Genomic DNA, 22,860 nt, shown 5'->3' on the forward strand with positions numbered 1-22,860 from the left:
GTTCATCAAAGCACCTATTGGAGACCACAATGTTGTTATGTGTTATATGTTCGGAGTAATAAACATAGATAGAGAGAGCATATGTCGTTTTAAGTAAGCAAATTTTGTCCCAAACATGAACTATCAAATTTGACATGAAGCGCGCGGAAATGAAAAGATATCAGTGATACGATATTTCACTCAATTCGCGAGTTTCTCCACAAAAAAAGCATTTCTCATGTCCCATAGTGAATCAACGTTTCATATTAACTCAAAATATATCGAAATAAATACCTAAATAATCAGAAATTCACAAAACAAACTGCAAGCGCGCCAAACGACGTGAAACGACCGATGACACTAGGAGAGCATAAGTTGCCAAATCTTGGATTTCAGCAGGTAGATACAGAAAATAAGAAATATTCTGCTTATTATAAATTCGACAATTAGGAAAAAATCGGGCTCCAAATATTCAAATTTGCACATTTAATCGGGAATCACTCAAATAAATAAATTTCATTCAATATAACATACATGCGTAACGATATAGTAAAATTGTGAATTTGAAAATATATCACAATCCGACAACGTAATCTAACCATGTTGGGGACATGTAAAAATTGCGTATACTACCTCTATCTATGTTTATTATTCTATGGTGATGTTATTTATTATCATATGTTATCGTTGTCTGTTATTTTATATTTATTCTTATTTTATATTTGTCTGTTATGTATTGGGTGTTCCAAATTAGTTATTTTATTTCTTTGAGCTAGAAAAAAAAAGAGAGCTAGAGCTCAAAAAACCATTTTCTACCTAATATTACTTATTGACTACCAGATTTCGATGAATCCACAAAATCAAACACAAAAAAAAAAGTTGTAAACTAATTGAAAAGATGAACCTGCACGCTATTTGTCCTAAATGATTTATTTGAAACGTTTAAGACTCTCACAACAAACAGAGGGATTTAGCAGGTAATAAAAACCCTCGAGAAGTGTTTCCTGAAGAATAGGTACAGTAAAAGTGATAATTTGAGTTGTTGATCCTTATAAGTACAAAATACGTAGGTATACAATATATTAGTCGAAATTCTGGCAATTGGAAATTATCAAAGAAATATTTACGAAATTGATGAAAAGATTACATCAAATAATAAATGAAACTATACATATAATAAACCAGTAGAAACCCTGTTATGTACATTGAATAAAATCATCAAAAATTGAATATGTGAGATAAGAAAATGGACAGCAGAATACAAAAAAGTATTTTTTATATTTCCGTCTGTCTGAGTGCACGTTACCTAGACTCTGAAACTACTGAATATGCTTGAGGTTTTCACATGCATATAAATCCCAGCTTGGAGCAGTATTTAGGCTCTGTTTTATTAAAATCGGATTAATAATAAATCAATCAGTCAAGTCAAAGATTGTCGTAGGTAGAACCTAGTGGAAAATATAATTGAAAATAATAACATTTCAGATTTACTAAAATTTCTGTTTTGGTAAACATTCATAATCTTAATGAATTTAAAAGCGAATAAGGTTGTCTCCCAATTCATTAATCAATTTTCCCCCTAGAATCAAGATCATTACTTAAAGACATAGACATTTATAATATATTATTTTATGTCTATGGCCTAGATATTGACGTGGCGCCACCTAGAAAAAAAATTAAAAACTACGTAACAGTTCTGTTATCAGTTGAGAGATGGAAGCACGTAACTGATATAACGTTCTATTCAGTGGTTGCAGTTTACAAAGATGTGAATAGATGGCGATAGAGTAGTTTTAGAATTTTGAAAATTTCTGCCTCTATTTTTGAACAAATTGAATATTTATTGATTAAAATATTGATAATTATCAATATTTTCAATTCCAATGTAACAATCACAGAACTAATAATAACCTCATGATGCAAAAATATCATCTTTTTTTTTCTGTGATGGTTACTTCGTGACATTGCCGAGATTGGTAGTTTAAATGACCTGACGTTTTCTCTGGCAAATTTGCAGTTATTTATTTATTTTGCATTTTGAATTTTAATCCATATGCTATAGCTAATGTATATGAAATTCAGGACAGTTCATTAGTTAGCCTAATTTTAAGTTTTATTTATTTTTTATTCCACTCAATTCTCAAAATGATAAATTTTTTGAATTCATCCCTGATTCCAAAAGTTGTATGTGATAAAAGTGCAATGGATGGTTATGAGGCGAAAAATTTAATAAGTGGAAATTTTCTGGAGAGAGCCAATGGATTTTTGGCTTACACAACCATTAAACCTCCAATCGAGTTGGATTTCGAGTTAATTTGCCCTGTCGATATTCATTACATTCAGATAAAAAGCTCTGTAGGTAATCACAGATCTACAGGACTCGAAATTTTCGCAGAATGTTCAGGTAGATTTGTTTCTATTGGGAAGTCATTACATGATGATGAAGAAGGAGTCGTGTTTCTATCCAGCAGACAATATACAAAAGAAAAGTTACCAGAAAATTTGCCACAAAATTTTCGTATCTGCTTTTTGAAAAGGGTTGGCAGACTGTTGCATAATGCTAAAAAAATTAAAATTAGAATAATAAGATCAGGTAGATTCGTACCTTGCTTGGGTTCAGTTGAAATTTGGGGTAAAGTTGCTAGAAATTGTTCTGATGTAACTAAAGAAACTGTGCAGAAACTATATGATAGATCAAAAATAGACTTCAATCCCCTCATCCCAGCTGATAAAATGTCTGAAAATGTTTCTAAGGAAGGTGATGGTATACCTGAAGATTTCAAAGATGATCTCACTTATCAATTGATGACAATTCCTATGACTCTTCCTAGTGGTAAAACAATAGACCAGAGTACTCTAGACAAACATGTTGCATTTGAAAAAGATTTTGGTAGAAAACCAGGAGACCCTTTTACTGGACTTAAGTTTACAAGTACTTCAAAACCAATACTAAATAGTGCTTTGAAGTGTAGGATAGACATGTTTGTATTGCAAAATTCATCAAAACCTGCTTTCTTCACTATAGCTCGTACAGTAGGCCGAAAGGAAAAACCTCCAGTGAACAGATGTGACAATAATGTGAATAAAGTGAAAAAACTCAAGTTGGATGATGGTGATGAAATCATTATTGATACATCTAAATTTAACTACAAACAATTCAAAGATAGTGATCCTGATTGTTGTTGTGATTGTAAAAGTACAGAAATGCTTTTTAGTTTACCATGTAAACATCTTTACTGTAGAAAATGTTTAAATGCAATTTGTTATGATTTGAAATGTAAAAACTGTAATGAGCCTTTTTCCAGAAGTAATGTAGAAAGGTTTCATTCATGAATTTGTATTTATTAATTCATTGTATTATAGACATATTTTATACATTGTTTGTTTTGATTTCACTTCAAAGGTTATGATAGTAAATTATTTTAACTACTGACTCTGAGTTTTATTGAACTACTTCATTTAAATTGTCACTTTTGACAACTGATATTAGCCGATTCGTGGTTTATTTTGAAAATTTTATCAACATCATAATTCTATATATGAAATTTTTCAGACAATACTTATGCCTCAATAAACATTTGAATTTGTTGGAATCAACAAGAAAACTTGCAATGCTTCATGAGTATCAATTAATAATGTCAAATGAACGAAGATAACTGAACCAAAAATGTAAAAATTTTGTATTTAAAAATTAAAAGGGGACCAAATTTTTTATTTAATTGTTTCAGACTATTCTTCTCGAGATCAGATAGAATATGTTCAAAATAGAATCGTATATCACTCCGATATTGCTCAGTTATGTTGATAAATATATCAAAAACTTTCGTTTAGAAGATTCAACAGTAAGGAGGATTTTTCTTTGAACCCCAAAAATTTTTAATTCTCATGTTCCATTATAGGTTTCGTTATGGGGAGGAGATGCTTGTTTTCACAATTTAGATTTACGATTGGAAGTTTTAGAGCAGGAATTACATTTACCTGTTAGTTTTGTATCAGGTCACATAAGAGAGCTTCTTATTCATGTACCATGGACCAAATTAGCTTCAGAACCAATCACAATAACCATAAACACTATCGGTATGACGTGGAAAAACAAGCTTAACATTTAAAACTGAACATTTTTTTGTAGAATGTATTCTAAAGCTTCGTGGATCAGATGTAAGCTCATCTTCTTCTTCATCCGGAAAATCAAGAGAAAAACTGAAAACTCAGAGGTAAGACAAATATATATCTTTAATATGTCTCACTTATTCTATTCTTTGCAGCCAAGATTTAGAAGCCCCACCAGGCTATCTTGCAAGTCTCATTCATAAGATCGTAGGTAATATTAGGATTTACTGCAACAATTTAATATTGAAATATGTGGAAGAGGACATAGTACTATCAATGAATATAAAGCATTTTAAATTTGAGTCTGCTAATGATCTTTGGGAGCCATCGTTTACAGGTAGATTTTGTGGAAAAAATTTCATATGAAGGCAAATGCATTATCTGATAGGAAAATAACTAATTTTGTTTTTAAGATCTTGGTTCTGACGAAGTGAAGATGAGGAAGTTAATATGTATCAATGATTTAACAATATGTCTAGATAAAAGAAACGCTGCAGGTAAAATAGAAGTGTACCAAGAACCTATGTTGTATAAGTGTTCTATGACTATGCATTTATTGAGAATGTATCATTCAGCGTCAGCATCTAGAAGCTCCACTACTCGGCTAGATATTTATTGTAACAGGTGATAATTCACATAAAATCACTTCAATTATGACATAATATAAGTGGATATAAATAATAATAAGTGTTTATCAAATTCATAAATAAAAATGTTATTCTATTTTATTTTTAGTTTGGAATTTGGTATGTCAGAGCAGCAGCTACCAATGTTCATCAGACTGATATTACTTTGCTTCGCCTTGAAAAAGAAAAAGAGAGAAGAAGACCATGAACCAAATATACAGAATTCCCCCTCAACAGAGATAAGAGGTAAGGTTTTATAACCTCACATAACCTAACTCTCAGATATAATATTACTTCTTCAATTATAGATAATAATGATAATACCGATACATGGACTGGCTGGGCTTGGTCCTACGTTTCAGCAGTTTTATCAGAGCCCTCTAACGAAGAATGGACCAATCAACAAAATGAAGAAAAGGGACATATCTTACACATTGGATTTTATATTGACAAGGCATCAGTCATCTTCAAGGTAAAAAACTGATTATCTAAGTATAATTCTTTACATTATTTTTGATATGTTTAGGTCACAGACGCGAGTAGAGAAAGAAATTATTACCAACATAAGAAACTCCGTTACATGCCAGTTCTGGCTCTAGAATTGCAAGGTATATATTCAGAAACGATTACACATGGACCAAAATGGCTCAATTCTACTTTTGGCATAAGTGAAATACTCTTAAGTCCGCTCGGATATTGCAGTTGCTCAGCTATGGAAAGCCCAGAAGGGTGCAAGCCAATACCATATTTGAGGATAGGTGAGCTGATTGAACAAGAAAAAACATATCTTTATTCTTACATTCATTTAGGCCTGAACAAAACTTATTTTTTTTTTCCTTTAACATCTCATTTTTGTTATTGTTTTTAATTCTTATTTATTTTTAAACATAAATAAATTGAACCATATTATTTATAGGTAGTCAATCCTCATATTACAAGTTCAATTCACTCTTCGATGCGGACGCTCTAGAGAATAAGGGGGCCAAAAAGTATTATAACAACTGCTGGGATTACCATTTGATCAATCTGACAGAATCTGTGTTATTAGAGAGAACCCCAGCTTTTGCTGTCGATTATATTCACGAAATGGCAATTTCTGAAGATTTAACACCTGAAAGACTGGCCGAAATGAGCTCAAATTTTGAATATAGGTAATTTGTCGTCAGAGTATTTTTTGCAAATATAATCATTAACTGTTACTTTTAGCAATCTGCCTGAAAGAGATTACACAAGGATTTTTATCGCACCTCTCAAATTGAGGTTATGTTCAGGCTTTCAGCACAGGATTTCTAGCATGGTTATGGCCGCTGTTAACTATGAGTATGTCCCATACTATATTCCTGCACCAGATCCGGAATACCAAGATTTACTTCCACCTTCCGAAGAGGATTTTGACGCTCTCAACGAGTTTATACCTCTAGCTTCTGTTAAAGTCACCTTTTTTGCACCGGTCATCGAGTTCGAAACTGCGGATCATCCTTACTTCGTCCCCAAGAAGGGCAAACTTTACAGAAAGCATAAGGTAGTGTATAATAAAGGATGTGTCAATAAGAGTACAAGTTTCAAAGTGCACATTGATAAACATTGATTATTTTTTTTAGAAAGTCTCGGCCCATTCACAACAAACTGTAGCACAAGCAGCTCAGAGAGAAAGTGAGAACGTTAAGTTAGTTTTGGAGTTTCAGTGCCTAGATTTATTGTTCATATCCCCCTTCTACATCAACCGGTTGGTTTATACCACCTGCCAGTTACCGGATCCGCCTAAAGCCCTGTTCGATGCTTGCTTCAAGAAGTACGAACTCAAAGTTCTCGGACTTACTAGTCGGCTAGTGGTGAATCCGAATTGTCAGACCACAATTTTAATGCCGTTCAGTGCATGTTTCATGACCAGGCAAATTCTGAAACCGCAGTATTGGACCAACCCGCATGTGACCCACTTTGAGTTAACCGTCGAATCAGGTGAGGAAGGTTATGTTAGGTTAGGTTCACAGCTATTAAACAGTTCAGATTATGTCACTTTTCTATGGTGTCGAATGACATATAACTGATGACGGGATCCACAGCCATCTGTTGCACGTAATGGGCATTTTTGTTTAGTTTAAGCTCTAATTATTGTCAACAGTAGAAAAAACAACTCAAATATATAGAGGAAATCACAATACAATCAAGAATATCACTATGTGCTCTTATGACAAGCAATAACATGCCAACCACCGCCATATTGGATTTTATTTTTATCAGGCCTCTGGATTGTCAAATAGAATAATATTGTTAAGCGGATAATAATACATCTACACAAAAACACTTCAGATTATAATTAATTAATACATAACCACTCGGTGACAAATTTTTTACAGAAAATTTCACGGTGACTGGAACGAAAGCAAAGATGTTGCTAATATACGATTTGATTATGGCTCTCTTTCAACTGGATGGTGAGAATAGTAATTTGCAGAATTCCTCGATTCTGGTAGATGCTTGCAACGACGAAGGTAGATTTATTAATTACAAAGTGAATTATTTCTTTATATTCGACAATCTTTTTAATTTTTGAGGTTTTCCGTATATGGAACTATATGTCGAAGGAATAAGATTCAAGAAAGTTACCACGTTTACCACAATATCGATGGACATGGCCCTAGAAAGCGTCAGAGCTTTCATCTTTGAAACTATTGACAAAGAAAAATCATCAAGTTCGAAGGTACATTCCAGTAAGGATATTCAGCAAATTCTCTTCATATCTGGACCAGAACCTAAACTAACTAGTTTAATAAGCCAAAGGTGAGAGAAACATTTCATAATGAAAGTTTTAAAGTAAGTTAAAACAAATTAGGAAACTTCTACAAAGTGAAACACACCGTGTATAACCAAATATTCAAGTTCCTTTTTCTGAAAGATATTGATTACTCGATTGCATTGTGTAGTACCTGCGATATTTTTTATTGTCCACTAACTCATTTTAAGACTTAATTCCGAAATTTTCCTTCTAATCCACCTACATTTTTAGCACTTCACAAATCCCTTCGTTGTTAACCGCAACAATTCAGTATCCAATCAATCCAGATAATCAGATACATCCTACGATCGTCACTTACAACATACAAGAAGTAAGGATATGTTTCGATCCCCTGGTCTTCAAGTGGTTTCTTTACAAACCTCAGTTCTACAGAGCCAGTTCTTTCGCTAATTGTAAGGATTCGACTTTGAGCTAATGAAAATTCTATCTTTCAAATTCGGTCAAAGTTTCAGATACACCGTATAAAGTCAAGAGTACGGACAGCAGCATATTTGAGTCTTCGAGGAAAGCCAGCATGATTATAGAGTCTGTACACAGCAGTTCCGATAGAGAGAAGTCTTCGATCGTCTCAAAAAAGTCCAAAATCATAAAGGAGGAACCTATTGATGTGAGTAATGATAATTTGAAATTTTTTTCTTTGATTTTGTAGCAAATCCGTTTCTTCTATCATTCCTACAGGAATATCTGATGATTATATTTCATTATTTTATGTTGGTACTATCTATCATCTGTCAAATTTGTGAAACAGAAAATAGTTCTGCCAACCAACATTTTTCAATGTGAAAATCACTAAACAATATTCATGGAAATATTTAAATATAATGCGATAAAAATTAGTGAATTAGGGAAAATAATGTATAATACTCGTACAGAAGGCTCATTCTAACACACGTTCATTCAAAAACTCACTACTTAGTGGCTCGTTTCTGAATTTTAAACTTGTGGAAGAATATCATTGCCTTCCGCACTTGTAATGTAGATAACTATTTTCGATACGATGAATGTGGACTTTTCCAGCTACAAGAGAAGACCTATAATTTCCTGAGGGATTGGTTTAACGTTTGGAAATCTATGATTGTCTCTGGTGAAATTAACAGGTGTACCATATATTTTCCTATGACTTCACTTTCGGCAGTAGGTTCACAAGGTAAAAAAAATAGGAAACTTGAAATGACGGGTTCAGAATGAGGTATTCTTTTAGGTATTCAGCAAGCAGTGGATGCTGCCATGGCCAAGAAAGACCCACCTGATATCATGGTGATAACATTGCCATATTTGTTCACGCATTGTACACAGCGTCAAAATTTGAAAAAGTACATTACACATCTACCTGTTACTCTACCTGAGGCAATTTGGTCACCAGGTGAGTAACAATTTGATAAAATTTCATGAATCGAGTAAGAATAATCAATAATGTTGAGTATATAATGTGATTCCAAATAACAACAGCTTCCTCGTGAAAATATGACCTTAGTGGAGATTATTGCTTGTGGCGCCATCTCAAATAGTCACAATCAAGAATCTAACCAACAGCATCTACGTATATCTTGAAATTTTTATGGTGGTGTAGTAGCCAAAGTACTAGGATTTACTGTTCTTCACAGATAGATCTTCCTTTCCATGGACCCTATCAATAAAAGATCTCAGCTGCTACACAATTCAAAAGGGTTTAAAGATGGATTGTCTGAAACCGTGCTCTCTAAATGCAACAATTGGTTTGTCGACGAAGAATACGAAATCTGAGGAACATGTCCACAAAGATTCTCCTTCTTCCACCTCTATTTCCAAATACGATATCAGCAGTTTGGGAGTTTGCGTTCACGTGGATATGACACCTGTCTTGATCTCCACCTGCGAAGTACAGGTAAGTCACATGTTTTACTTCCATGACGATTTTGTGAGAGTCTCTTTCTCAGGTTTATTTATTCGCAAGTATACTCTACGGTTTAGTTGAGGTAGCATCCAGTTTTGCTGCAGTTTCCGAGAAACTCAAACATCAACATGAATACCCCTCGAGGATTCTTGAGTCGATCGATAGTAAGTCAGACACAGCGATAACAGTACCAGAAAATAGTGTGGACTATCAAAGTCAACATTCTTCGTCTATTAACTTGGTAAGAAACTCACTGAATGTTAAGATTTAGTCTTCATGCTAAACCCCAATCATTTTTAGACAGAAGGTGATCAAGAATCAAAACTAACAGCCTGGCTTCAATGGACAATAGCCAAGTTCACAATTGAGCTTCATTCGATGACAAAAGAATCGAAGAAGAACAAACCCAAATTGAAATTGGTGATAGATACCGAAGATATTGTGAGTTCCATTGATTTCCAAAATGTCTATTTGAAGATTAAAAGCAAGGTTGGATCTATATCTGTGGAACACTTCAAACTGTGAGTGTTCAATAAAATTTTCACTCGATAGACATCAATCATTAATTTTTTTAGCGTTAAAGACAGTTGGCAACAAGGACCGTACCTAGGTTTGGTAATGAGACATCGAGACGATTACCTCAGCGAAGAACGTCACGAAGACAACGCTTTCATCAACTTAACAATAACCAGAGCAAGTTGTCGACATACCCACACCTTATGGGGCACCATGCACAAGAAAAAGGATCACAAGATGGGTTCCAACCATTCAAACGTTATACCGACACGTTTCATAACAGAAATCGTGCTTTCGGTCAAGCCAACCGATTTCATATTCTCCTTTAAGACGTTGAGGAATTTCAATCTCGTCTTGGAGCCTTTATTCGCCATACAGATACCCTCGAAGAAGAAGGGTAGAAGTACCCAAGGACCACCCTCTTATGTTACCAATCAGGTACTTCCTCTGGCCTACTTGGAATGTCACAATGTTAGAGTTATTATACCTGTATCGTCTTGGAGGAAGAAAAGTGACTTGAAACTTGATCACGACGTGTACTTGTTTCAAATCTCCAAGATATCCTTGGGTCCCAATGCTGTCAATCCGATATGCAGGACTCCTTACAGGCCTGATTTGTATCAGCATGCTGCTCGATCGAGAATACTGAATATACCAGGTAGGCATGAATCAACTAACCTCTGAAGTTGCAAGTGATCTAACCTTACCTCTAAAGTTGCAAGTGACGTTTCTTGTTCTATGTTTGTAAGTTCGTTGCTTGTAGGGAGTGATATGGAGGATCGTCAGTACCAACTAGACATCATTGGGACATCTCTGAATACAGGCTCTTGGAAAGATGTCGAACTCATCTTGAATCAGCCTTCAGGAATCCTCACGAGTCTTCATGGATCCAGCGAAAATCCTGCTGTTGAATGGAACAACCTTGAAAGAGTTTCGATCAACACTAATCCCAGTATGCATTTGTGGCCGGTTTTCGAAAAGTGAGGAGATTAACCTAACATTTTGAAACATTTAGAATCTAACCTAACATAACCTATTCTCACGAAACTTAACAATTTTCAGAATAGATTTATCCATCATCATTGCTCCGGCCATGGTTTACAAGGAGGTTTTAGTCTGTTGCAATTCGGTAGAGATTAATATTGTATCAGATGTAGCTGTCAATCTCTGTTTGTCGCAAATCAGGTTGGCGTTGAACCTTATTGGAGAATTCAACGAATTTCTACAGCCTGTTAAGGCTTCTAAGAGTAAAGTACGGTTCCCCTATTCTCAAGTTGTTGAGAATCGAGATGAATCAGACGTCGAAGCTCTGAAAGACTCTGGGATAGAAAGCTCCGAATTCAAGAGTGTAGGCTCGTCTTTTAAACATGTAAGTTTTTACCTGATATTCTTTTCCAGCAACCAATATGTGTTTTTCAGGATATTTATCGTATAGATAGTGAAAAACGCATCTCAGTCTTGAAAAGTTCATCTACAACCATGGATAATGTGAATCCCCTAGAAGTTCTACTCACCGGTGGAAAAATAAGCCTATCACTTTACCAAATCGGTGCCAACTATCCAATTTATCAGAAGAAGAAAGAGCATCATGAAGATCGGAGGACGCCTTTACACAAATTAAGTGTAGGTATTGAAATATTTTTTGCGTATTTGTATGAAGCTAAAATTTTTCAGGAGTCCATATATCACATGAAAGAATCTCTCCATAGAATCGGTATAGCTCCCTCGAGTTCCAAACCGTTCAAGAAACAGAAATCAAAGACGAAACTCAAAGATTCCAACATTTCATTGAGCGAGACAATATCGGAAGAAGAATTCGACAGAAAATTCATTCCTTTATGCTATATAGTCTTATCACAACCGAACCTATACTTTTCGGACCAGAGAAACACAAGAAAATTTCACTTCTGCCTGTTTAACATTTCAACGAAAATCAGTGGGATTAAATACGACGTTACAAGTTCAATACCAACTGCCAACGATTATCATGTTCCACTTCTGGAGACTTTATCAGGCATGCCACACCCCGATACAGGAATACCACCCGCCTTTCTGACAGTTAAAGTCACAACAAAATCACTAGGCAACACAACCTTGGATTTCGATTTTGCAAGGCCTACTAGAATAAATTGCTCCAAGGAAATTTGCTACGATTTGTTAGGAATCCAGCAGGCTGTCATGGACTGTATCCGGATTGATTCATTTCAAACAGAACCTGTAAAGTCGAGTGTCTCAAACATCGACAAGTCCCTAACATTGATACCTGAAAGTTCGGAGAATTATATAAAGTTCCAAGAGATAAAAGAAAAAATCTTCAATGTGAATGCGATCAATCTTGCATCTGATCAGTTGGTGTTAGTCTGGCAAACTGATACAGATTACAAGCTGAGACTGACCATAGGTAAAATTAAGAATAATTTTAGTCTGGTAAACAGACCGGATAAAGTGTCCAATTTCGTGAAGTTGGAATGTGTGTCATTGCTTTACGAAAACAGTTACTTTAGTCAGCTCGTGTTGAATCCGTGGACTATCGCAATAGATTTGTTATTGTTTTGGGAACCCTGGCAACACCTAGGGGACCATCCCCAAACTCAAATCATCGCTGAGAGTGACTCTTTGATGTTCACAATTTGTCCCGAAAGATTGGAGGTTTTGAATGTACTGGTTGATGATCTGATAAGATTCAGTAAAGATATCAGCAGTTCTATAAAAGAAGAGGAGACCGATATTAGCCAGGAAGATTTCAAAACTTTGGTTATACCGCAGGATTCGGAACAGTATTACAAAGATGACTTGAGAGCTGGTGCTTTCCAGTTTGTGGACTCCACAACGGACAACATAGACGAAATGCCTTTACCATATCAAGTTATGTTTTGGAACAAGAATATCGCTGCAATGGCCTGGCGATATCCACAACCTAGGTGTTTGACTAAAGTGAGGGTGTTCCCAGTTCCTCTAAAAGTGACCATAGACGGTGAACATGAGATAGAGATAAGTTGCAGTTTAGAATATTGGTCAGAATGCCACGCCTCTTTTCTAACCTACACCCAATTCGTTTTACCGGAGGATGAAATTTTACATCTGGAACTACCTAGGGGGAAGCCACACCCACCCTTTGCCTGTGTTTGGAGGGTGGAGCTTACTATTTCAAGGTCGACCATAGAGAACGTCGATATATTCTCGATATTTTCTCCACGTGCTTTGGCTGCATGTATGCGAATAGATTCTTATTTCAACAGATCTTTAATACCGAATTTCAGTGTTGCATTTTCCATATCTAAATTCCGTATTGCTTTGCACACAAACTACGACAAAGAGAGGTATAACATACTACCTGAATTTCTCAAAGGGTATGATTTTGATTTGCAAATCCCTTCAACTCAATGCTTCTCAGAGATCATATTGGACAGTTTAAAATTACACGCTTCAAGTTGGAACTTCAATGTATTCCTTGTAGACATGACCACGTCTCTCAAAGTTTTGGTTTTGGAATATGCCTTCTTGACGATGCAACCTATGATCGAATGCTTTGGTTTTAAATTCGAAACTAGCATATCCAAACGATGCGACTGTCACTTCATGTCGAAATCTGTTTCTGTCAACTTTTCACCAAGTTTAGCACACACTCTAGCAGTTAGCACACAATTGTGGAACCTTAATTACACTAGTTTCACTTCCAACAAAGAACGACATATGAATTTCTGCATCCTGACGCGTTATGTCATCTGTAATGAAACTAATATAACCCTAAAGTTTGGTCAAAACGGTACCCGCGAAGAAATACTGCTGATGCCCAAGTTTTTCCATCAGTACTGTTGGAGGACTCAGAAACAAAAACAATTGATGAGAGTGTGCTTAGAGGGTAAGGAGTGGTTGTGGTCTCGACCGTTTTCTTTGGAGGTTGGTACGCAGGTCATTGAAATAAGTGAAAAGAAATTGTTGACCTTGAATGTATCGGTCGTTGCACTATCCGCAACACAGTGTCAAGTGATCTTCTCTGGACAATTGGTGATTGCCAACATGTTATTGGAGCATTTCGAGCTTAAGATTGTTCGAGAGAATGTAACAGATAACAGGAAGGTCATAAATCAAGTGGTAGCTGGAAATTCCATGACCACTTCTATGGTCATCAATTATAGTAAGGCCCATTTTCTCCGATTGAGGTTCTACGGTTTGGATACTTCATGGAGTGGAGATATTCCCTTGATGGAGCATTCTAAAAGTTCGCAGCCTTGGCTTGTGAAAGGTGAGTGAATAAAAAAAAAAAAATCGGTACTAAATTGTTACATTTTAGTTCCTTTAATGGAAAGGGGTCAATTCCTGAGTATTTGGTGTCGAGTTGTAGTTCAGGAGTTCAATATTGGAAAAAGAATTTTGGCCATGCTTTGGCCTCTCTTTTCCATAAAATCAAACTTACCTGTCAGCACTAAAGTTCATATTGAGACGCCACTTTTGAACTACCGTGGTGAGATCATGGTTAGGAGTCATGGAGAGCTGCAACAGTTGTACTGCCCTGGAACTATAGACCATTCACATCAGTTGACGTTCCAATTAGAGTGAGTTTCTAAACATAGTGTAGCTTTATCCTGTTCTTAATGTTGTTATTTTTTTAGGAATGTCGCTCTAGGACCCAATCCTTACGTACCTCTCAACTACAGCCTTATCGATCACGATACCTTCTTCAAAAAAATGGATAAGCAAGAAATCAACGATATCATAGAGTATCTGAAGACTTACAACAAGAACGAATGGCCCTATTTTGGGGAAGAACTGAGCAATATTGATTGGATTGTAGGAGAACAACCGGAAACTCATGTTCAGGTAGGAAAAGTTCTAGTAAAGGCTGAGTTCGAATAACAGATATTTTTTAGGTGAAATATCACAATTCTTGTTTGTACTCAAGTTCCTTGATGGTTGAATTACTACCGTGGTGCCTTCTTGTTAATATAACGGGTTGTACCATTGGAATTAAAATGGATGGAGACGAAGTTTGCACACTGAGTCACAATGGAATTGTGACTCCTCCCAAGATAGAGGTTAGTTTCAAGCATACACACTAGATTTTACTGAATTATATATTCACTCTACACCTAGAAAAGCATTTATTCTTATCCCAATTATACTTTAGGAAATTTTCAACATTTTGGTCTACATCGACGACGAAGAATTCATCTCTGATCCTCTACAATTTTCCAAACCTGCTACATGGTCTCAGAATTTCTACATGCCCAAGATTCTAGGCATCATACCAGCCGACGGTACAATTGTGTGTAACGTAAGATGTAAAGAGTATGTAAGTATCCTTCAAAATTTTCTTTATTCGATGAGGGATCACCCTTACACTTTTTCAAGATATGTAAGCTGTCGATAAGAAGTGATATACCCAACGAGATAAGATTGCTGAAAGTTGCATCTACCCATGTTCTTTGCAACAACACAGGTTACGAGTTGCATGCAATGTGTCTCGCAGTGCCTAGCACAGATATGTTCGCTGTGCCTCATCATTCCAAATGTAACATTATAACTGTTGCACCAGATATGTATGACAAGTGAGTGATTTCTGAAAATTTTCGAGCTAGATTTAAAGTGTTTACGCTATCTTCAGAAACCAAGGAGTATCCGTTATCCAGTGGTTTAACTTGGAAGAAGACGAACAAAACCTTACAACTGAACATGTACTCTACATGGTATTCTCTTTGAAACCAGCTTTGGGTTGGTCCAAACCAATCAGAGTAGATGAAGTGTTCATCCGAAAAACCATATCTCTAATGACTGATGTTGAACCGGTAATTCGAATCCTGTCAAATGTCAACACTAATGTCAAATGTTGAACTAACCTAATTTTAGGTACCACTGGCCATCACCAGCTATGACAACAAAGGTCAGCATTTTATAGGTGTTCATCATGATACTAGACCTCAAATATACATCGAAAACTGTTCCGGTGTCACTTTGTATTGCGCCCAGTTGAAAGATGGAGAAGAATTTGACGTATTCGAAGAGACTGAACATTTCAGGTGGTATTGTGAAATAATAGATGGCGGTAGCAACTACTATTCCATGATGGGTTTGATAGATAAATTTCCGGAAATCCCTACTCAATCGCATAAGGAGAATTTAGTGTTTTCGAAGGATCCTTACGGTGAGTTTAAAAAATCTCTCTGTTTCAAAAGCTCCAATTCCAACTTTTTTAGTTATATCGAAAAGTTCTGTCTGGTCGTCTGAGATCAATTTAGTGGATGATACTGAGCAATATCTCAGAATACCCTCACACGGGGATGTAAAAGTTATAGTGAAAAATTCTTCTTGTCTGACCTACATTAGAGTGGAATCGGTTAGCAGAGTAGGTTGGTAACAAAAGTTTGATATATATAGTCTATTGGTGTGCGTTTTCAGGTTGAAATAAATGCCAAAGATATACGTGCCAGACTGTTGCAATTCCAAGAAAGAAAGAAGTCAAGAGGTAGCAAGAGTACAATTGATGAACCAAAGGTAAACATAATATTTTCTATCATTACGGAGATTTATTTATTTACTTCTTTATTCTTGACATCTAATACAGTACAAGTACTGGTGACAAGGCCTATTTAACAATATACAAAAAAAATAATACTATAAAATATTCAAAACAACAACAAAGTTAAACTAAACAAAATAAATCTTTCAGGTACAACTTAAGCTTAATATTAAAGTTTTTTTTAGTTCTTATATACTTTATTTCTGGTGGTATTTGGTTAAATGCTTCTATTGCTCGGTAAATTGGGGAGTCCTGGGCTTTCCTTGTAAACCTGAGTTCACTTCTGATGGTACCTCTATCTCGGGTGTTATGACTATGCACATCCTGTAAAATCTATAATTTGACTTTATACTGGGTGGCCACGTTTTCAATGGGATTGTATTGGTAACTTTTAAACCATAAGAGTTAGAAGGTCGGTCAAATGGAGAAAAAGTTGCATGCATAGAAGCATTATCAAGCAGTTCAAACAAATCTAGATTATCAGGGCCGGTTATTGAGATATCATAAAAAAAGTAAATTCTGTCATTTTGATTTTTCTTTTTTCCCACTTTATTTCAAATATTATCAAAAAATGTTACAGGAATTTTTTATTCGACAGTAAATTGTTCTCAATTTGACGTAATCAGATTTCGTATACAACGTTTCGTGCTCTCTGGGCCACCCTCAACCTCATTTTTTTCAATACGGACCTGTATATTTTATGACACTTTTCGATAAATTGCATTCACTACAGATCCGACCCAAAGAAATTTGGATAAGGGTCAAAATCACCTGAAAATCAACTTTGAATGACATCGTATGATATATCGTTGAATTCAGCGTTAAAAGTTATTTCGAAAAGTGTCATAAAATATACAGGTCCGTATTGAAAAAAATGAGGTTGAGGGTGGCCCAGAGAGTACGAAACGTTGGATACGAAATCTGATTACGTCAAATTGAGAACTGTCGAATAAAAAATTCCTGTAACATTTTTTGATAATATTTGAAATAAAGTGAGAAAAAAGGAAAAATTAAAATGACAGAATTTACTTTTTTATGATATCTCAATAACCGGCCCTGATAATCTCGATTTGTTTGAACTGCTTGTTAATGCTTCTATGCATGCAACTTTTTCTCCATTTGACCGACCTTCTAACTCTTATGGTTTAAAAGTTACCAATACAATCCCATTGAAAAAGTGACCACCCTGTATAATTGTTCATCATGCCATGTATCAGTTTAACTTGTTCCAATTTCTTTAGGTTATGAATGTCCAAAAGTTTAGTGTCCTTATATAATATTGATGTAGGTGTTAACAAGCCATAGTTGAATAATATCTTTATAGTTCTATTTTGGAACACTTGTAGCCTTGTTTGTATTTGATGAGAGATAATGAGTCCATTTGTTGTTTTCAGATCATGCAGAGCGTATCTGCTGAAGCTTTCAAACCATATGATCCAGAATTTGACGACGATTTGCATTATTCGACCCTCTCAACGGGTAATATGTTGAAAGCGAAGGACGGAATGAGTGTAGATATAAACATTAGCCATTTGAAAAGACGGAAGTCGGATTCTCAGTTAGAGATCACAAAGAGGAAGATGAAGAGATTATTTTGTGCTACGATACCAATGTGGGGAGATTGGCAGTCCTTGAACTTCGTGGTATTCGTAAACGAATTTACGTTTACACTGCTCTCCGATATAGATATAATTAGTGGGGACGTTGACGAAATAACCTCGCTCACCTGTGATAATATAGCCATTTCCACCATACAATCTGATGTGAGTTTAGGGATTTTCTTTCTTTGTGCGAGTTTTGGTTCTTTGTTTTTTTGTAGACTATGCAACTGGATCTGTACATTCAGAACATACAGCTGGACAATCAGCTTTATTCGAAGAGGAATTATGATTTTCCTGTGGTCATGTTGATGCAAGAGCCTGCAACTACAAAGATACATTCTTTAGATGTTCCGATCGATAGTCTTGTGGATGAAATTAGATCTTCCTCTGCGTTGAGACTGTCCCTAGTCATAGACACTTGGGTAGATCCAAGGAACCAGAAAGTGTCAGGTATTGCGCTATTTTAGAAGTTGATTCATTTTCATAACCTAGAATGTCATGAAATTTACGTCAAATGTTCACAGAATAAGTTTGCAAATGAATATAAACATTGATATACAAACGGGTTATACCCAAACATGTGATGTTGCACAGACCACTGCTCCATTGCTACTGAAATGGAATTCACTACCCTCCTTATAACGGGTGTTTTTTTCGAGGTATATAACTTTAAGTTGGCATTACTGTTCAAGATGGCGACCGATTCAACAGCTGTCGAGTGATTTATTCTCAGTTTGGTTTGGCAATTCATCATGAATAGACTCACGCCTAAACAACATTTGCAAATAGTGCAATTTTATTTCGAAAACAATGGTTCTGTGCGGAATACGTATCGCGCACTACGTACATTTTATTTTGTGATGAAGCGCACTTCTGGTTCAATGGCTACGTCAACAAACAAAACTGCCTCATTTGGAGTGAAGCTAATCCTCAAGTGTATGTCGAAACACCGTTACATCCAGAAGAACTGACTGTTTGGTGCGTTTTATGGGCTGGTGGAATCATTGGCCCGTACTTCTTCAAAAACGATGATGGCCAGAACGTTACAGTCAATGGTGATCGGTATAGAGGCGTGATTACTAACTTTTTCATTCCTGAATTGAACAACCATGATGTCCAGGAGCTGTGGTTCCAACAAGACGGCGCAACATGTCACACAGCTCGTGCCACAATCGATTTATTGAAAGACACGTTTGGTGACCGCCTAATTTCACGTTTTGGACCTGTGAATTGGCCTCCAAGATCTTGTGATTTAACACCGCTAGACTACTTTCTGTGGGGCTATGTAAAGTCATTGGTCTATGCAGATAAGCCACAAACCCTTGACCATTTGGAAGACAACATTCGCCGTGTTATTGCCGATATACGGCCACAAATGTTTGAAAAAGTCATCGAAAATTGGACGTCCAGATTGGACTACATCCGAGCCAGCCGTGGCGGTCATATGCCAGAAATCATATTTAAATTGTAATGCCACAAGATTATCTTGCGGAAAAATAAAATCCATCGTTGTTTTATTGCAATTTAAAGTTCTATAGCTCTGAAAAAAACACCCTTTACTACCCGTTCCAAAAATGTCCGATTCCCGTAGGTCACTCTGCATTAATTTCACCATTGTTTTCGATTATTCTTCAGGTATCCAAGAGATGAGCTTCAACATAAAACCATTCAGCTGCTACTTGGAAGACACCTACCTCCTTCTGTTTTCGGAATACCTGAACGTCTTCATTCCAGTGAACCTGATCAGTATACCTGAATCGACCAAACCCAAACTGACACTTGGCGAGTCGGTTTTTCTTCACATTCCAGATATAGTATTATGGCAGAGTGCCGTTCAAGCTCATCCCTTGACCATTAGACGACTTCAAGTGGATCCAATTTCCATGATGTTATCCGTACATTCCTCCATCAAGATGTATCTTGCTCTGGATCAATCCCCCCTCTTTTTCGTGGAGTTTGAACGGAGGAGGGTATTCACTAACGCTTATAGGTGAGAACTAGAGGGTTTGAAGCTAAGTACACGTTAAACGTTTGTTGCTTTTTAGGTTAGGTCATACGCTCACCATGCATTATTTGTCTGGCGCCATCTTTAGGGCTGGTTGGATGGTTAGTTCCCTCGAAATCCTAGGTAGTCCTGTGGGTTTGGCCAGAGCTATGGGTTCTGGATTGAAGGACTTTGTGGCCTTACCGTTCAGGGGGCTTCTGCAAGGGCCTCTTGAATTCCTCTATGGTAAGTTTCAGTTGTATTTTAGGTTATGTTAGGTTGAAAGCTGTGTATTTCAGGTGTTACACATGGCTCAGCCTCTTTAATGAAGCATGTAACAGCTGGTACTTTACAATCCTTCACCAAGATGGCTTCTAGCGTGGCTAGGAACCTGGATTATTTAACCTTGGACGAAGAGCATGTTAGAAGGGCCGAAGAACAGCGTAGACAGAGGCCATCAGGAGTTACAGAGGGACTTATGCAGGTGATAATTACCGTGACAAGTGTAGTAGCAGGATTTAATTTTAGATATTCTAGGGTCTCACCGGTTTGGGTATCAGTATTTTGGGAGCTATCGGTGGAATAGCTCACCATCCTCTACAGTCTGTGATAGCTGAAGGTGGATCACCAAGGTCATTAGCTGCTGGTTTGGGTCTTGGTTTGGTTGGCATCATTACTAAGCCTTTGAGCGGTGCTGCTGAACTTTTGGCCTTGACCGGACAAGGTAAAATGAGATATTAATTAACATTATGAATTTTATTTAATCCAAGAAAAAAGATTAGAACTATTTCGATTATTTTCCTGTACCTTTTCAATTTCGTTTCAGGATTGCTGCAAGGTGCAGGTTGGAATAACTTGCCAGAACAGCGAAGTAGTCCTATACTTCACAACATGTTCTCCAGTAACAGTTCCATACTTAAATACGACTGGAAGATGAACACCATCAGCGAGAACAGTTCTAAGTTCCTCCACATGACCGAAGCGACCTCTGTCTCCTCGAATTTCAACTACACTTCAGTAGCCCTGATAATAACCAACAAGAACTTGATCGTGGTGAATGCTGATGAGGACGTGGTTCAGAACAGTATTATTTTATCGGAGGTTGAACCCCTGAAGACCAATTCGGATCCTACTTTGTTGTCTTTGGAGATGGTGCCTACCCAACCGGTTGTTTTGAAGGTGGAGGATGATGTGATAGTGGAGATGGATCCTGCGTCTAGAGCCAGAGTGGCGGACTATGTGAAAAATACGGTGGGAATGCTGCAAGTGGCTGGAGGGAGCAAAGGACCTTCGGAGATGAGTATATCGCCTTTGTCTTCGCCTGGTGCTGGTAACGATAGTGATGCCGAGTCGAAGACAGTGTTGAGCTTCTTTGTGAGCCCGCAAGATAGGAATTACTTCCTTTGTTTGCTGGCAATGGCCAAACAGGAAAATTTGGACACATGTAATAACTACCCTGTATTATAAAAGGCATTTTGTATTTGTTCGAAGATGAGAATAAAGATGTTGTTTATTGTTTTTAAATTTTGTTTTTTCTTCATCCTAAATACGTGAGATTTAAATTATTTGTTTATTGATAAATTTATCTACAAGTAGACTGGGTGGCCCACCCCAGATCCGGATCTCGTTTTGAGGCAGTAAATGAAGTTATTTTCAAAATCTTTGGCCTATGTCTTTGTTTTCGAACACCCTGTATATATGAATATATTTTTAAATTGTGCTTCTAACTACCCTATACACATCACAAACATTTTTTTTTAAATATCTTCATTTACTCCCTCAAAATGAGATCCGTGTCTCAGGTGGGCCACCCTGTATAACTTACTACAAATACATACAGAACTATATATCATTCAATTTTCATGAAAAAAAACTATATACATTAATTGACCTACTGAATAAAATCTTACAATGAAATAAATAGGAATAAAAATATAGGCAAGATGAAAGACCTAAACTACAAAAGGTTAAGTGTTGTCTGGAGCTACATATTGATTCACCTGGTAATTTAGCAGAATTTCGTGTTTAAATACGTCTCCTCCTAATTGCTCATAAAAACTAGTAAAACGTGAAGATTCCAAGGTTAATCATTTGAACATAAAAGAGACCGAGGAGGTATATCTGGAGCAGGAGTAAAATTGAATAGGCAACACACAAAACGTCTTAATGTATGATTGGTTGCCTATATTAGATCTGCTACCCGGATACCTCCTCACTCATCATATGTTCCTGATACGAATTTTTGCATTTAGATGTGCTTTTCGTGTGTGAAATGAGTAAATTCGAACGAAACAACAAGAATTTGGTGTACGAATTTTGTAACAGGAACATATGAGATCGAGGAGGTATATCAGGAGCAGGAGTAAAATTGAATAGGCAACACACAAAACGTCTTAGTGTATGATTGGTTGCCTATTATTAGATCTGCTACCCGGTTACCTCCTCATTCATAATAAGTTTCTGATACGAATTTTTGCGTTTGGATGTGATTTTCGTGTGTGAAATGGGTAAATTCGAACGAAACAACAAGAATTTGGTGTACGAATTTTGTAACAGGAACATATGAGATCGAGGAGGTATATCAGGAGCAGGAGTAAAATTGAATAGGCAACCCACAAAACGTCTTAGTGTATGATTGGTTGCCTATTATTAGATCTGCTACCCGGATACCTCCTCACTCATTATATGTTCCTGATACGAATTTTTGTGTTAGGATGTGATTTTCGTGTGTGAAATGAGTAAATTCGAACGAAACAACAAGAATTTGGTGTACGAATTTTGTAACAGGAACATATGAGATCGAGGAGGTATATCAGGAGCAGGAGTAAAATTGAATAGGCAACCCACAAAACGTCTT

At 36.4% G+C, this 22,860-nt stretch overlaps 2 protein-coding genes across 2 annotated transcripts; both read left to right on the forward strand.

The window, feature by feature from the left end:
* The first annotated feature begins 1,968 nt into the window (after window positions 1–1,968).
* On the forward strand, window positions 1,969–3,412 carry LOC123681123 (RING finger protein 37). Its single transcript, XM_045619339.1, has one exon. It carries the CDS (start codon window positions 2,125–2,127, stop codon window positions 3,310–3,312), a length of 1,188 nt encoding a protein of 395 aa, XP_045475295.1. The 5' UTR covers window positions 1,969–2,124; the 3' UTR covers window positions 3,313–3,412.
* Window positions 3,413–3,468: 56 nt separating this feature from the next.
* Window positions 3,469–21,527, forward strand: LOC123681124 (vacuolar protein sorting-associated protein 13B). The gene is made up of 42 exons (XM_045619340.1): window positions 3,469–3,647; window positions 3,706–3,821; window positions 3,879–4,056; window positions 4,109–4,193; window positions 4,245–4,426; window positions 4,503–4,713; window positions 4,825–4,961; window positions 5,024–5,187; window positions 5,242–5,473; window positions 5,632–5,866; window positions 5,922–6,237; window positions 6,317–6,674; window positions 7,073–7,207; window positions 7,271–7,496; window positions 7,723–7,904; window positions 7,959–8,119; window positions 8,530–8,659; window positions 8,714–8,875; window positions 9,117–9,376; window positions 9,429–9,626; window positions 9,686–9,906; window positions 9,961–10,559; window positions 10,665–10,881; window positions 10,964–11,270; window positions 11,321–11,524; window positions 11,576–14,147; window positions 14,196–14,457; window positions 14,515–14,722; window positions 14,773–14,937; window positions 15,030–15,194; window positions 15,254–15,450; window positions 15,507–15,687; window positions 15,749–16,043; window positions 16,096–16,244; window positions 16,298–16,393; window positions 17,813–18,181; window positions 18,238–18,469; window positions 19,655–20,009; window positions 20,065–20,249; window positions 20,303–20,487; window positions 20,541–20,727; window positions 20,830–21,527. The coding sequence occupies exons 2-42, from the start codon at window positions 3,735–3,737 to the stop codon at window positions 21,468–21,470; spliced, it is 11,631 nt and encodes a 3,876-aa protein (XP_045475296.1). The 5' UTR covers window positions 3,469–3,647; window positions 3,706–3,734; the 3' UTR covers window positions 21,471–21,527.
* Window positions 21,528–22,860: the final 1,333 nt, after the last annotated feature.

The sequence above is a fragment of the Harmonia axyridis genome, chromosome 5 (genome assembly GCF_914767665.1).
Source record: "Harmonia axyridis chromosome 5, icHarAxyr1.1, whole genome shotgun sequence".
NCBI lineage: Eukaryota > Metazoa > Arthropoda > Insecta > Coleoptera > Coccinellidae > Harmonia > Harmonia axyridis.